The sequence below is a fragment of the Limulus polyphemus genome, unplaced genomic scaffold, assembly GCF_000517525.1.
Source record: "Limulus polyphemus unplaced genomic scaffold, Limulus_polyphemus-2.1.2 Scaffold2403, whole genome shotgun sequence".
Lineage (NCBI taxonomy): Eukaryota > Metazoa > Arthropoda > Merostomata > Xiphosura > Limulidae > Limulus > Limulus polyphemus.
Genome location: NW_013668013.1, coordinates 1 through 16,547, shown reverse-complemented (window position 1 = coordinate 16,547; position 16,547 = coordinate 1). Strand labels below are relative to the sequence as shown.

General features: G+C 31.9%; 1 protein-coding gene across 4 annotated transcripts in view; it reads left to right on the top strand.

The window, feature by feature from the left end:
- The window catches only part of LOC106466865 (rho-related BTB domain-containing protein 1-like), a 96,468-nt gene extending 80,215 nt beyond the window's left edge, over positions 1 to 16,253 (top strand). For all 4 annotated transcript variants that reach the window (XM_022394934.1, XM_022394935.1, XM_022394936.1 and 1 more), the window contains 2 exons: positions 2,234 to 2,382; positions 12,358 to 16,253. In XM_022394934.1, the coding sequence (XP_022250642.1) occupies positions 2,234 to 2,382; positions 12,358 to 12,529 (321 nt within the window). In that variant the 3' untranslated portion in view covers positions 12,530 to 16,253. The remainder of the gene's footprint in view (positions 1 to 2,233; positions 2,383 to 12,357) is intronic.
- The last annotated feature ends 294 nt before the right edge of the window (positions 16,254 to 16,547 follow it).

Genomic DNA, 16,547 nt, shown 5'->3' with positions numbered 1-16,547 from the left:
TAGGCAGAATATTCATAATGAATCTAAGTTTCAAATGGACAGCAGCTGCCTGTTGTAGAAACCTACAAACCTAGAGGACGATGTTTTGAAAGTCTTCTGAAACGTCGTCCTCTACATTTGTAGGTTTCTACAACAGGCAGTTGCTGTCCATTTGAAACTTAGATTCATAAAAGCTTCTGTTTGACGTTTTCTGAAATCAACATAGCTGGAGTCTACAGCAATCCTGTTAGGGCTATAACTAATAGCTCATTACTTTGATGCTGATAAAAAAATTAACTATTGCCATCGCAAATTTTTGTGCCTTGGCTTTTTCTCAGGCACTGTAACAATGAGTCTAGACTTAAGTTAATTTTCATTAAAATTAGCATTATTTTGCACACTTGCAGTTCTTATAATATAGACTTGTTACTAAATCGATTTTTCATTGTTTAAAGATAATAATTCTTGTGAGAAAGATGTTTTTCATATAAATGATGTCTAAAACAAGTGAAAATGCAAGTGATTTAACTGTACAAGTAGCAACCTTTTAAGAACTTTTGAAAACAAGCATCTTGTTTATGAGTGTCTTACTTTTTTTGGTCTAAATATCATTATAAATAATTATAAATGTTTAATTTTAATTGAAAGTTTGAAATATTAGTTCTGTTTTTATTTTCATATCAACCTCATTACTAGAAATAAAGATCTAAACTATATGTAAAAATACAAGGTTTTTACTTTGGCTAAGTACTTGTTTTCCTAATAAATAAAATCACTTTTGATTATTCATTTCCATTGGTTACTAAGCCTTTGAGCAACAGTATAGCTATAGTTACAACACTTAAGCCTCCACGTGATCTTTTCTTTGCTGAAACACACATTTTGGGGAGGAAAAGAAATTCATAAAGTTTAATCACATTATAAAACACAAGTGCAATATTTTATGTTTAACTATTATTTTTATGAAAGAGAAGCATGATTCTAATGATCATTTCCCATAGAATGTTTAAAAACCTTCTCACAATGCTCAATGTTTCCAAAATCTTGTCTTGTTGATTTTACATACAATTTTCTTCTTGTTCCATCTCTTCAAAACAACAATACTTTTTGCTATATAGCTTTAATAAGCAAACTTAAAAGCTCACTAAAAATTTTTGAGCATGTTTAATGGGAGAGCAACTGTAAATTTTGAAAAATAAATTGAAATTATCCAAATAAACTAATCAAATATTCAGCTGTAAAAACATTAAATAGTATTTTAAACAAGATAAAAGCATAGATAATTAAGATACACTCAGTGGTGCAAGAAAGTTTGTTTAGTCCATCTAAAGTCTTATTAATTATTATGTTGTTCAGTACAGTAGAAAATATACATTTAATAATCAGCAGTACTTGAATAATTCTTTTTTTTTTTTTTTGCATAACACTATTTTTCTAATTAATGCTCAGGAGCTATTCCTAAAGTGCTGTAAATCCTATATATAAACAACTGTATGATTTGTTGTTGTTTTTTTGCATATTGATGTGGACTATTTTTTGCTACTTATGAAATAGAAGGAAGAAGGAGAGGCTCTAAAGAATTTCTTAAAGTAAATCTTCTTAAAAATATCCGCCCCACCCCCCCATTGGTACAGCGGTATGTCTGCGGACTTACAACGCTAGAAGCCAGGTTTCGATACCCGTGGTGGGCAGAGCACAGATAGCTCATTGTGTAGCTTTGTGCTTAATTGCAAACAAACTTAAAAATATCCATAAAAGTTGTTTAATAAAATTAAACAATATTTCCTTTTTCTTTACATTTAAAAAATGCTCAGTGGAGCTATTCCAAAAGTGGTAAAAATTCTAAGTCTAAGCAACCATATGATTCATTTCTTCCTTTTTTTTTCCTTAATGAAAAATTAAGATAATCAATATACAGACTCTAAGGAAATTACATGTGAAATGGGCAAGTGTGAATACTCTAGAGAACAGTTCATTCAGCATGAACTTTTAAAACACTTAACCCATCTGTTTCACTCGAATTCCAAGCCTTGTAAAATAGGTACGTAACAATTTTGTGAACCAACTTTTCTTACAAGTATATATCCCAGAAGTTTTCTTTTTCATTGCAAATTATCTGATGCCAGTGGAAGATCCAAAGAGACAAGGAAATGAAGGCTAATTTTTAGGATGTATTTGAAGATATTTTTTCTTCGGTTAATTTTTTATTATTCCATTAGTAATGTTGTTGATTTTACTATTTTCTTCTTTGTAGATACACAATGCAGATCAGTTGGCAGACTGGTGTTTGTACAATATATCGGTCAGTTACAACGAGATATGCCGTAAAAGTGTGAAACTATTAAGAACTCTTCACCCAGAAAATCAAGCTTACCTGAACCGAAACAGATGGCCACCAGTATGGTAAGTACATTGTATGTGAAAATTAAATATGTTAGATTCATTAATTTTAGCAAGTTTTTATTACATGTGATAACAGATAATGAAAATTTGAAAGAGAGCATATGTGATTAAATCATAATTACTATTATACAATTTTAATAATTAAAAACAGCACTATAAAGCACATAGTGATCCCAAGTTGTATTTATCAGCATGAGTTCTGGAGGAGCTTACCTATTTCTTTTACATTTATAAGCATTGCATATAACCTTGATTTTCTGTAATTATTCCAAAACAAGAATTCATAAATGCAATGTTCTTTTGACTGGCTGTGAGTATCAAGTTTTAGTAGAAGTTTGGAAAAAGAAACTATTCATGAAAGAGAAACATCAAGTTTTTAATTTATCATAGACTAATAATTTGTTTATACCTACAATCAGCTGTAAAAATGTGATTGTTTTTTACAAAAAAATAAGTTAGTTTTGAAAGTGAAAAGAAAAAAGTCATTGGTAACTGAACTGGACTGGTTGATTTCAATCTTATTGTGTAGTTTCTAGTAGGGAACATCAGCACTGCAAATTATTAAGTTAGAAATAAAGATGGCTGTTATTGATTTATTTCAAATCATACATGTATTTTCTGTTCAAAATCTATATTTTGAAAAGAAAATAACTGTTTCAGTTATTAGAAGATGCTGATCTTAGAAAGTAAGTTAATTCTGAAAATAATGTATTTTATAAATACTGAATATAAATGCAATACATTTGTTTAGTTTTTGTAGTATTTCTCAGAGAGGGAATGGCAAATGTAATGCTTTGTTGGAGGTAGACTGAAAGAAGCAAGACATGATATGAAAATGAGCAAACTAAACACTTTATTTGCAAGATAGATGGAAAGTGAACTGGAACAATGGCAGATTGGTTGATTAGAAAGAACTTGTGCATTATGGTAGATTGAAAGGAAAAAAACTAAAGTTGAAAAAAATAACAAACTATATTTAAATAAAAGTAAACTCAAAGTATACCTTTTATAGAACTAAAACTGTATTTAAAAGCAACTATAAAATTGTTGTTTAGATTACTGTGCATACTAAAAGCATGCACAATCAGCAAGTCTTTCCATATATACAAGACGGCATAAGACACAATACACTTATCCCGTGAAACAGTAAATTGGCCCCTTTACTGAGTTTTTATAAGAAAGGTAACACCTTGAATTGAATTATCTTCCATCTTCAACCAAATCTGTTGCATTTCACATTAGAATTTTAGACAGATTGAAAATTTTGTGAATATGAAATATATTAAAGGAGAGAAAGATAGGTCATATTTGCATACCACATTCTTACTGAGGTGACTAAAACTACTTTTTCATTGTGCTCATACTCACCTCACCTGTATGAGCTTCAAAAAATGTCTCAAACTTGATGTTTATTTTTGATCCTTTTTTCAATGCAAGCAAGTTACAAATGTTTTTTTTATCCCCATCCCAACTTTATTTATCATTATATGTCAATAAAATTAGTATCACAACAAAGTTTTTAATTCAAAATTTAATACTATATATGTTTCAATTTCTTAATTTGAAAGAAAATATTTTATAAAAGTGTCAAATATGTTTTTTGGGGTGTCATATGGCATATCTTCTTGTTTTATTGCTCATTTAGTATTTTATTATGCCTACCATATGATATTTTTAGTGGTTAATGAATTAAAAACTCAAACTTTGGACACCTGCAAGGTAGAATACAAAATAAGAACTTCCCACCCTTTTTTGTTTCACGAGATATCAATATATTTTACAAACCTACAAGGGTAGCCCTGCCCACTACTTGTCTATTCACACCTACTTCTCTTAAATATATATTTATAATCAACAGAAAGAGCACATTCCAAGCTAAATAAATCTGACAGTCATTTATAATTACCTTCAGGGAAAGCTTGTAATTTGACAGGAAATTTTGAAGTCTATTAAGTAAGTTGTTGCTCTGAAATGAAGTTTTTTTAACCCACATATAGCTTAGTTAGAAAGCCAGATAAATTACAGTGGTTTTATGTGTACCAGTAAAGTAATGTGATAATTTTTTGTTTTTTTTTAAATGTGTCTTTGAAATCTACAAGAATGAATCTGTCTTTCCCCTCCACTTGAGAGAATAAACAAGGCTTAGTAAGTACAACATGCTAGTAAAAATCAATTTTGTAGCATTGTAAGTACTAGAAATCCTTCTTTTTCTATATACCATTTATTTATTGTGTTATGTTTTCAGAAAAATAACTAAAAATAAAGTATTTATGGTTATGTAGAATTATATATATATATATATATATACATATATACATGTTCATAAGCACTTTGTACATCTATATCGCAAAATTTCAATCATCCAGGGAAGATAACTAACATTCAAATACCTACCAAGTTTATTAGATCAGCACAGGCTATGTACAGAGCAATATCTTAAACATTTTTTTGCAATTTTATTACCTGAGAAAATTCTCGTTGCAACCACTGTACTATAAACAAGCCAATTAATTCTCTCCCACTGTGTTCTCCGAGCCAGGATTATGATAAACAGTCTAATGACGGGAGTGGTGATTCATTGCATTATGATTGACAGGTTTCTACTTCAGCCACTAACAGAAGTATAAATTCTCAGAGAAAGTAGTTTTGGAACTTCATGGTCAATACTAAAGGGGATAGAACAGTACTACACACTGTATTTCACATTTTTCATTCTAAAATTTTATGATCGTTATGAAGTTGGTCAATTTGACTGCCTTCATTTAGAGATAGAGAAGATAAAAGATAGAATATAAAGCTTTTTTGAAGAAAAAAAAGATATTTATTTAAGAGGCTTTAGAGATTATGCAAATGAAATTAGAAAATTATCAGAAGAAGAAAAGTAATTTTAATTTTAACATGAAAATCACTTTGCATACAGAGCAGTCAACACTAACTGCATATATTCAAGGATAGATATTTATTCAGAATACTTAATTACAAATTCTTTTTTTTGTCTACAAAAGACGTGTAATATTTAGTGAAAGCTTAAAAATTTATGTGAAGATACTCAAAACATGTTAAAAGTTATAGTATAGAAATTTCAATGGTCTATTTGTGGTCATATGGTTGGTGTTATATGCAAAATCAGTAGTGAAAGAGTTAACTCCATGTGCACATGTGGGGCTCAAATTGCACATGCCATAACCTTTTACAGAGTGCCATCCAACATGGTATTATGTGTTTGATGTCAGAGTAATCACCTATTCAGTTTATCCTACTTTGTTGATTTACTGACAATTCATGGTTGAGAAGAGTACGAACCCAATTACACTATATAAATATTCTTAGAAATTGTAGATAAGCATTTTGGTGGTTCTAAGTGTTATTCAAATGCAATATGCAAACTGTACGATGGATAAAAGTATTTTTATTCTTCACATGAACATCATGTTACACTCGTACTTGCCAGGTCTGAGTCAGACTATGTTGTCAATCCATAGACAGATTTTGAGTACAATTACTTTTGTAATACATCTAATTTTATTAGTGTTGGACAGATTTGTATGTTTCACTAAAAGCTTGCCACATTTCATATGGATCTACCTGGAAAATTCTGAATTATAGTTAATGTTCCTTCTCCAGTATGGGGTCAGTCCATTGAAGTGACCCCCTGCACATTCAGTTAGGTTATGTCTCCATGAAGAATATTGTAGTCACAGCTTTTTAAACCTCTGGTTATAAACCCTCATTCTAAACCTGGCCTGGCATGGCCAGGTGGTTAGGGCACTCGACTCCCAATCTGAGGGTCGCAGGTTCGAATCCTTGTCCCATCAAACATGCTCGCCCTTTCACCCGTGGTGGCGTTATAATGTGACGGTCAATCTCACTATTCGTTGGTAAAAGAGTTGGCAGTGGGTGGTGATGACTAGCTGCCTTCCCTCTAGTCTTACACTTCAAAACAAACAAGCATCCTAAACCTGGTATATTGATGAATCTTATGACAGGCAAAGTATTGCTGATCCAACAGTACAATAGTAATAAACAATATTAAATATAATTACCATGTCTAAGGAATAAATTTACACTAATCAGTATGTCTTCAATCTGTTTGTAGTGTTCCATGAATGTTAATTTCTAACACACCCTAATAACATACTAAGAAGTTTTATGATAACAGTTTATCTTAATTTGGATGTAAGTTAAATGAATAATAAGCGTGAAATTATATGTATTAATAAATGTTCTAGTTTATTTTCTGATATACTACCATATTTAGTTAATAGTTAGTACACTTGTAATTAAAACATTAAATCTCCATGTAATGGCTCAGTCATTTCGACTGACTTTTTAGGCACCATGTAATCATAAAACTATACATACTATTAACTTTTAATGTACCAAGTGTATCTTCCCAAAGTTTTACAAGCTTTAAATAAACATTAAAAGTCACAAAAATCAGATTTTTGAATTACATATTTTTACTAAAGTAAAAGTGACTCAAACTGTGATTAGTCTGAGTGTAAGTTGATTTTCATCATTTCATTTTAAGATTAAAAATACTTGTATTAATTTTTTTGTTTTCATGTTTCATTTGCATAACCTCTAGAACTTCCTAAGTGAATGTCAAAAAGTTTTTCAGGAAAAACTTATATTTTATCTGTTATTTTTTCTACCCTAACATTATGCAGACTCAGTCCATTTTACTGACCTTGTAACCACCACAAAAGATATATAAAAACCCTTTTTTATTTCTAGAATGACTAAGGATTGTAACAGAAATTACTGTTATTTATCCTAAGTAGCCTCAGGCTCATAACAGTTTACACCTGTTCTTATTCAATTTCAATGATTTACTGCATTTTGAACAATGTCTAACTTCTAGACATGTGTAACAAAGCTATAAATGCCCATTGAGCAAATAGCTGAAGTTACAGCAAGTTATATATAACACATGCAGTTCATTTGCATATCTCACTGAGAAACTTTATTTGATTATTTTGTCCTTTATGTTTTCTTATCTAACCTAATAAGTTTCTGATTTTTGCATTCCATTAATTTTTATAACAATAAAATAAAAATATATACAAAAACAAGAAATTTAGCCCTTATGCATGTGGCTCTTGTATATTTTTGCAGTAAAAGTCTAACAAAAGTTAACCATAATTTTTTGTTAGGGTTATTTTAAGTACTTTACTGACTTTTTATTTATTTCAAATATTGAATTTAGAACAAAAAATAATTATACACAAAAACAAAACAATGTCCTATAACTATTATAATTTAACTGGCTTTGTAATTAAGGCTTAAGAACATTAAAATATTTCCCCTACTTAGTTGAGGCAAACTCAGGAATAGTATCTTTGAATCTATAACCCAAATAATTCAAAAGCTATCATAATAACAAGCTAGTCTATTATGTACTTGAGTAAATTAAAATCATCTCTTTCTATTGGTTATAGATAATGTGTTAGCAAACATCAGAGAATTATTGATATCTTTTAAAAGACAGTATGTGATAGAAGGGCATGGCATGTGGGTTTCACTTTCTGGTTTATATCTATGTAAATCAAGGTGCTTGGAGGCTATGTAATTAGATTATGTTTTAGCAATATATGTATATTATAAGTTTGTAATTTGTATTACAACAAAGAAGCTCCATTAGGGGTGGAAAGAATATTTAAATTGGACAATTCAGACTGAACAAGTGTCATGTGATACAGAGAAGATTGATAATTTATTTGAATATATCCTTTTGAAATTATGAAATTAAAACTTATATAATGTTAAAAGTTGATTTATTAAGTATGTATTTATGCTAAATTTGTTTATACACATTTGATAATAAATTTCATTCACTTTCAAATGTAACTTTCTAAAAAGGCTGTGACATATGCACTTTTACCTACCTCTATCCAGAGAATTAAACAAAAAATTCATAATTCTGAGATACCTCACCTCTTCACACAGAATAGCTATATTTCTTGCATATCTGCCTAAAAGACTTGCATGCCACTAGCTTTGAGCTAACTACCACCCATATTCAAGTGTTTAATGTGAACTGCACTGGTGCATGATGATGTCAACATGCAACATTAGCCCTCCACCAATAGGAGGATGACACAACCTCCATGTGCACTCCTCCCAAGCACTTGCACTCAAGATAACTACATTCTTTTCCTTGGCATTACACTGAATGGGCATATTAATTTTTCTTGTGTACATTCAATTATTAACTGAGTTTTGCAATCATAAACGAAACTTTAGTTTTAGTTTTACATTGGCTTTTGTTCAAAAGCATTGAATTATTTATGAATTGTCAAGAGACAGTGACTCCTACTTTATTCTGTGAAAGTGGCCAAGTTACAAACACAAGACCTGTTTCTACAGTGGCTTCTGGAGGCTCATTAACTGTTGAGTATATTACAGCCATTGCACAGCATGTTATGGGGTCTCTCATGCATACTGGCCAATTCCCTCAGTTTGAGAATGTCCAGTTTTGTCTTTTTTTCTCACTACCACCCAACATTACCTCTCCTCCCCACACCTTTGTCTTAGGTGCTTCATTATGTTCCAGAGGGGTATTTTTATGAGATTTATTCTCTTCTCTGTACTAAATTGGCCCATACCACTTCTTTGGCTCTGTCTTTTTGGCCAACTTAACCTTGGTTTCCTCTACTTCTTCATTTAATGTCCAGACAAGTCTTGATTCTACCCACATCCATATTTCATTCAGTGATATAATCCCTACATCTTCACGTGTAGGATTTGTCCAGTCCACCACTCTTTGGGCTGGACTCTCCAATCACATGGCTGCCTTCTTTTCCCATTCCTGTCTTAGTTTCCACTTTGCCTGTTTATCAACATAAGTGGTAGATTTTTTGTCATTGGTCCATCTGCCACTTCCTTCCTCCTGGCCATTCTACTCTGATGCAACTTTCTGCCTTTTTTACTTGGCTGTTCATCCATAGTTTGTCAGTCTTCATCATTGCTGGCTATAAGGTGGTCTTATCTACTCTGTTTTGATCCTTCTTCACTGTCCACCTCATCCAGCTCCCATGTCTGAGTTGGACCTCAATGTGGTATTGCACATTCTCATTCATGCCCCATTTGAGCTGTTAGCTTCTTTCTCTTTGCACCACCTTTCTCTTAAGACTTATTTCCTCCTCCTTCTCACCTGTGGTCTCCATTGTACAGATATCTATATTCTTGATGCGTCTTGCAATCCCTTCTGCCACACTTATTTACTCCTCTACCCAGATCAGGCTTTTCTTCCTGAGACTTAAGCCACTCAGGAAGGTGACCATACATTCTCTCTTATCTCTCTCCTCTATGATTATTCACACCCATATCAGCTCCTATGTTCAATTTGGGCTGTTCAGTGTTACTTATCATGCACCTATCCCTTTTGGGACCCCATTAATGTTTGTTTCTACCCTGGGACCCCTTCTCTTCCAGGAACCTCTCCCCATCTAATGTTACTGGGTGGGCCCATCATCTCCTCCAGTTGGCATATTCTTCACTGGATGTTGATGTTTGTAAGTTATTTCATATCTCATCAGAGTCATTACCTGTCTCACTTTCATGCTTCTAATTTTGCTGGCCCTTGGATGAGATCTTCCAGGTGGGCATGTGGACAACTCACCATGTTTGTCATTCATTATCCTTCTCATCTGGCTATTTCATCTCCCACAGGATTTTGACTCCCCTTGGTCTTCATTCTTCAATTAGCCCACCATCTTTGAGATGGGTATGTTTCTTTTTCTCTCCCTTTCCATCTAATAGGATCCTGCCAGATGATTAGTGTTGCCTCCCAGGGTACGCTTAGTTTCTAAAATCTGTATTGGGACACAGGTAACAGAAAGTGCTTGAACCATTCACCCTAGCTTTACCAGTGTTTATTGTCGAGATGAGGTGTTCCACAAGACTACTAGAGGTATCCTAATGGTATACAATACAGTTACCAAATTGCTTGATCCAAAGTGTACCCATTCCATGGACTATCATAGAAAAAGACAACACCAGGTAAGTGACTGCCCACTTATTTGACTCATGCTTGCTGGCTTTTAAATGTAAGGTTTTGTGGTCATCCATTACACTGTTTCCAGTAAAAGATCTTTCCAGCAGGTGGACTGATTGAGATCTGAACACTTCTATGGGTCTCCCCAACACGTATTCTCCCCATCCTTTTCAAGGGGAGCACAGGAGACCCTTGCCACTTACCAGTTGCTAGTCATTGGAGTAGGGGACCTTGGAGAATTCCTCACTGGTTGGGCTTGGCATGATATGGTGAGAAGCATGGCAGTGATGACACTGTCCATATAGCATGGACAGTTAATGTGCCCTCCTTCTGCAGCCAGAGTCTGTCCATTAGAGTCAAAGAGAGCACACATCATAGAATCTGATTGTATCATAATCCACACTATACATATTAACTGACTTACTGCTTATGGGCGGGTGTTTTGTTGGCCATGTTTGAAATCTGCCCATTGCTGAAACACTTGGGGCTTCTTTTTCTCTCTCCCCTTTACATTTCTGGACAAAGAGTATACCCTGGATGAGATGAAATGTAGTCTCCCACTTTCCCATCAGGTACCTTCTAAAGGGATCTCATCAAGGTTTAACTTTTGAACTTGCCCCTCCACCAGTTCAACATGGGATTCTAGCCACACATTCCCACCAGACCTCCCCTGTTCTGGTGCACCTTTTTTTCTTGCCTCATCTAAGAATGAGATTATTTTGAGGAGTTACTGCATGTGGAGGTTGTGTTGCACTTCTTTTGATGGAGGGATATTGTTTCATGATGACATCATCATGCACCAGCACAGTTCACATTAAACATATGAACTTAGGTGGATGTTAGCTCAAGGCTAATGGCATGCAAGTCTCTTAGGCAGATGTGCAAAAAATATATAGAGGTGAGTATCTATTGGAAGTACATTTTCTGAATAGGAAAAATATTAACTTTTACTGGAGTGGCACATCCTTAAAATGTTGTATTGAGTCATTTTCGTAGTTTATTATTTCACTCCCATACAGCACTAACATATGAGGTGTTAGTAGTAATTATGAAGGTTTTGCACATAACTCCATCATACTTTGCTATTCTTTTGTATCCACTAAAATTTCTGTAACTATTCCAAGGTGTTTCTAGGTATATAAAGGCCAAAAATGATGAAATTCCAGTATCTTATAATATTTGTAGTTTTTGATTAATTGATATTTATCACAAGACTCTAATATTTAAAAATTAATACTTGCACAGTTAAGAACTTTGGGAAAATGTTGGATAGAAGGTTAGGCTATATAAGCAAGTTAGTCACAAAGAAAGGAGGCTGATTTCATGAGCTTTTTGTTTTGTAATACTGGTGAAATTCTGAATGATTGGATAACTGGTGAATAAGTTCCTTTTTGTAAATTTCTTGACTTAGCATTGTATTAAATAGACACTGTTTAAGTAATTAACAATGAGTTTTGGAAACTTTTAGTAAATTGAACTTTAATGTAGAGGCAGTTGAAGATATTTGTGGAATGAAAGCTATATGTGATTTACCAAAATGTATGCTTAACATTTTATTTTCATTTTTACATTTCTTTCAAGGATGAATAACAGATATTCTCAGATTGTTTGTAGAATCACTTCTAAAGGTTTTATCTACTCCATGATGATGAATATTCAATATAGTTGTTTCTATTTACTTTATTATCTTTACTTGTTTCCTGTAGAAAAGAAAGTAAGTTATTTCTTTACTGCGGAATGATAAAGTTTAGTGGTTTATTCTGGACAAGATTACAAAATGAAATTGTGGAAATTTTTAAAACTTATAAGATGTAAACACTGAAGAAAGGATAAAAAATTGTCCTAACTTTGTAAAAACATTGGGTCCAGAAAATCTGAGTAAAGAATAAACTGCCTTCAACCAAAGGTTTGTTTGCTACTTGCTTTGTCATTCCATCCTTAGGTTACTTATTCATTATTCACTCTTCTTTTCATAGGTATCTTAAAGAATATGATTACTATGAGCGATGTCTTCGAGAGCGAGAGTGGCAAGAAAATCCGCCCAAAGCTCTCAAACGGCATAGAAACAGCAATGGGAGCAGTGGGTGTCTTTGTTTTTCTGGAAAAAGTCGTAGAGATGAATCTAAACGTGAGTATCGCACAGTGTAGAAACTTCAAGTGTTTTCCTCATGAAAAACGAAACCCTCAAGACCTGTAATGGACGTGGAAAGATGTTCTTGAATATCAGTTTTTTTTTGCCATTTCTTTTGACTTTTATAATGGAGAATTCTACACCTTATTTTTTTGTTGGTGGCAATTCCCTCACTGAATAATATGCTTGATTCAGCAGTACTGGTGAGAAATGTGAAATGTGTAATAATGTAACATGCTTGTGCAACTGATGACTGTCAGCATTTCAAAAACATTTTTTTAACATAAAAAAGTAAAAATATATATATATTTTAGAAATGGCTTTTAAAGACTGTTTTAGATATCTGTTTGTAGTAGAATGTCCAGATTGTACCATTTAAAAAACTAATTGCACAAAATTTCTGAAAGAAAACAATCACGAACAAAACCAGCTTAAGACAGTAATATTAAATGTGACCTTTAGAAGAAATTAAATCCTGAAATCTGAATACACATGTAATTTGACAAAATTAAAACTATAGTACATGAGAACACACATTTCATTTCAAAGATGTGACAATTACAAACCTTTTTCTTCACTAAAGTCAACAAATACATAGTTGGTTTCAAAGATGTAACAGTTAACAACCTGTCTTTTTTCCAACCAAGTTAGAACAGTCAACTAACAAACATACAGTTGGCTACAAAGATGTAACAAATTACAAATTTAGCTGTTTTTATTTTTCACCCAGATTACAATGCTAATAAACCAATAAGTACATAACTGGTTTGTAAGATGTAATAAATACCAAACTATCTTTTTTAACCCATTTAGAACACTAAACAACAAACTGGTTTCCGAAATGTAACAATTACCAAAATATTTTTCCTTCACTCAAATTGAACACTAAACCAACAAATACATAGTTCCAGAAAAGTAATGGTTACCAAACTCTTTTTTTTTTTTTCATCAAACATTATAATGGTAAACCAACAAGCATGCAGTTGTTTCAAAGAGGTAGCAAATTACCAGTTTGTCTTTCTTCACACACACACATAGTAAAACAATCATTCTAAAAGCATACAGTTGGTTTGAAAGATGTAACAAATTCCAAGCTCCCTTTCTTCATTCAACTTACAAAAAGTCGGACTACAAACATACAGTTTGTTTTTAAATTAACTAACAGTTATCACCCTTGATTTTTGTAATTGGACAAGAACATTCAACCAATAGAAACTTGGTAAAACTTGAACTACTAGGGTAGTATAGTAGACAGTGTTGTAAATTATAGTTAATTGTTGTAATGCTGCAAACAATTGCAAATAAAAAAAATGTTTGTGGTAATAATCAATTGTAAATTTAAAAGATTTTTGTGGTCTTGAAAACCTAAGTGTAAGAAGAAAATGATGAAGCTTCTTTTCTACTCATTACTGGAAGCTTTTTAACCTGTGTTATGGGTAATGTGACTTTGTATTGTGTAGCTTTAGTGATGGTGTGGGTTTTCTTGTAGCAGTATTGTGCCATTTATTGACCATAACATTTTGTGCTCAATTGCTCATTAAATTCTAAACTTGTTTGGAAAATATGACAAAGGCTTTTTGATGCAGAAAAGTCTACCATAATTTTTTTTTATATCATTATTATTATTTTTGTATAATAATTGTAACAAGTGTATACTGAAATTGTGATTGTTTGTCTGTCATTGATGTTGATACTATTTGGTTATTATCCTTAATAGATGAACAGAATTATTTTCACATCAATTAACCCAAAAAGAAAAAAAAAATTGTTAAGTAAATTTTAATATGAAAAATACCAAAGTCCTCTTAGTTCTTTACTGGCTCATGTTTTTATAAAAAGTTTTTTGGTGTGTTACTAGAATTTTAATTACATATTGGAGAAGATTTTTCTTGTTAATTGACATTCTTATATTATTTAAATTGTAACCAAATGTATAATTCTACTTTATATGATATATTTTTTTCACTCTGAAGAATGTCCTCTAATCTAAACACAAACAGCATTTTTTATCGTTTTTAAAATTTTGGGACTAAGAAACAGTGGTTATGATCACACTAAAGCCATTAAGGGGTTTTCATTTCCCTGGAAGTGTTTTTCAATGGGAAAACGTAGAAGCTAGTCATTATATGCTTGTTACCTCTCAATCTCAATTATGACTCAAACATAAATGTACAAGATATTTTACATTATGATAAAATGTCTCGCTTTTTTTTTTTTTTTAAATTAAAAGTAACTTTCTCAGATGTATTTATATTTGCAGCTGTTTAAAATTCCAGTTTTTAAAATAACGTAACTCTAAAAGACGTTAAACTATATTATTTTATCAGCGTGGGGTTCAAAAGAATATTTTTCCTACAACAGCATAACTTTATGTTGAATCTGTTTTGAAAAACTACAAGCTATTTTGAGAAAGTTAGCAGTAGCACATTGTTTAGGGAGAATTGTAGATTAAACTTGGTGCTTTCAAAAGAACACACATTAAAATCATACCATGATCATCACAAAGTTACTGTTGCTATTCACAAGATCTTCACGTCTGTTGTAGTGATTTCACTTTTTCTATTGTCATATATTCAATTTCTAAGCAACATTATACTGTTTGTCATATCACCATGTTTCTAGTTTGTTTTAGGTCACTTTAAAATAATGTCGTTCCTTGCTTATGAATATTTTTAGGTATTAAGCATAAATATACATTAAGGACCATGATATAAGCATACATAGCTACAAATGCATCTTTTATAATTGTATAAAAATACTTAAAATATATTCCCACTCCTTGATTTAGAAAAACCTGAAGAAAGTATATTCAGTTAATTGATGCAACGAAGCATCCAGGAGTAGTTATAATTTTTGCCCAGATTTGTATTTCAATCTCCTTACAGAAAATATCACACCTATACTGACACAATTTTATGTAGAACTGAAAATAAAACTTACTCCCTGTATTTCATATACCATTTTATGAAAGCTTTATTACTATTGTGATGTGGTTCCATGTATTGTGCTTTGTTCATGTTGACTTATTTTAAAATAACATAGATTTCAAAGTTATGGTTTGAGAAGTATAGTGGAAAATTATCTTAAAAAGAATTAGCCTTTTATGAAGTCATGGTCAGAAAATTCACCATTTACCTAGTAATAACACTTAATTTTTCTAAACAAGTAACTTGTTTCAATAATTACATCAAGCATCACCTTGTATGGGTCTCATTTTTTACTTTAATAACTGTAATTCCTATGAAGTCTTGCCACTAAGTGGCTTTGCTTGGAAACAGTAACCACTAGAGCCATGTTAGTTTAGTGTTAGTGGTTGTATAATAAGTTTTCATATTTTCCACCTTTGTGGTTTTTGCATTTGAAAGTTTCTGCTTGTTAATATTTAATGTAATGATTATTGTAATGAAGGCTCTATTTAATCTTTAGTCCTATAAAATTGAGTGGTGTGTGTTAGCTTTGTTTTAAGTTCAAGTTCCAGTCAGTGCTGTATTTAACTTCTTTTTTTTGCGAGATTTTCTTTATTGATTTAATAATTCTACCATTAGCTGTGATGGTTTTAACACTTGGGCTCTAAGTTACACCAAGTGATGTTGCTGTATTTTGTACTGAACCGTGTGTGGTGTGGAGCACAAACCTGCCAGGGTTGATATGGCTGGACCATCCCACCCGGCAACACTTGTGTACTACATTGCTGAGTATTTTTTGTGACAATAAATGGCTTTTTAAGCAAATTTAATGTAATTTTATAATGTATTTGTGTGGTATTTATTTAATATTGATTTTGAATTATAAAGAAGTACTACTTCAATATGTGTTAGTGCCAAACATATTGTTACGTCTCCGTTTGTTAATTAATTTTCCATAACTTTGTTCCGACGAAACTTTAGCGACACCAGTCCTTACTTAATAAAACTGGTTTATTCTTTCTGAATATGACTTTACGATACACTTGATTTCAACATTCGCGCTAAAACAAACGCTATAATGAACGTTAACTTCAACAATATTTTTTTACTGCAGATCAATTACTCACTA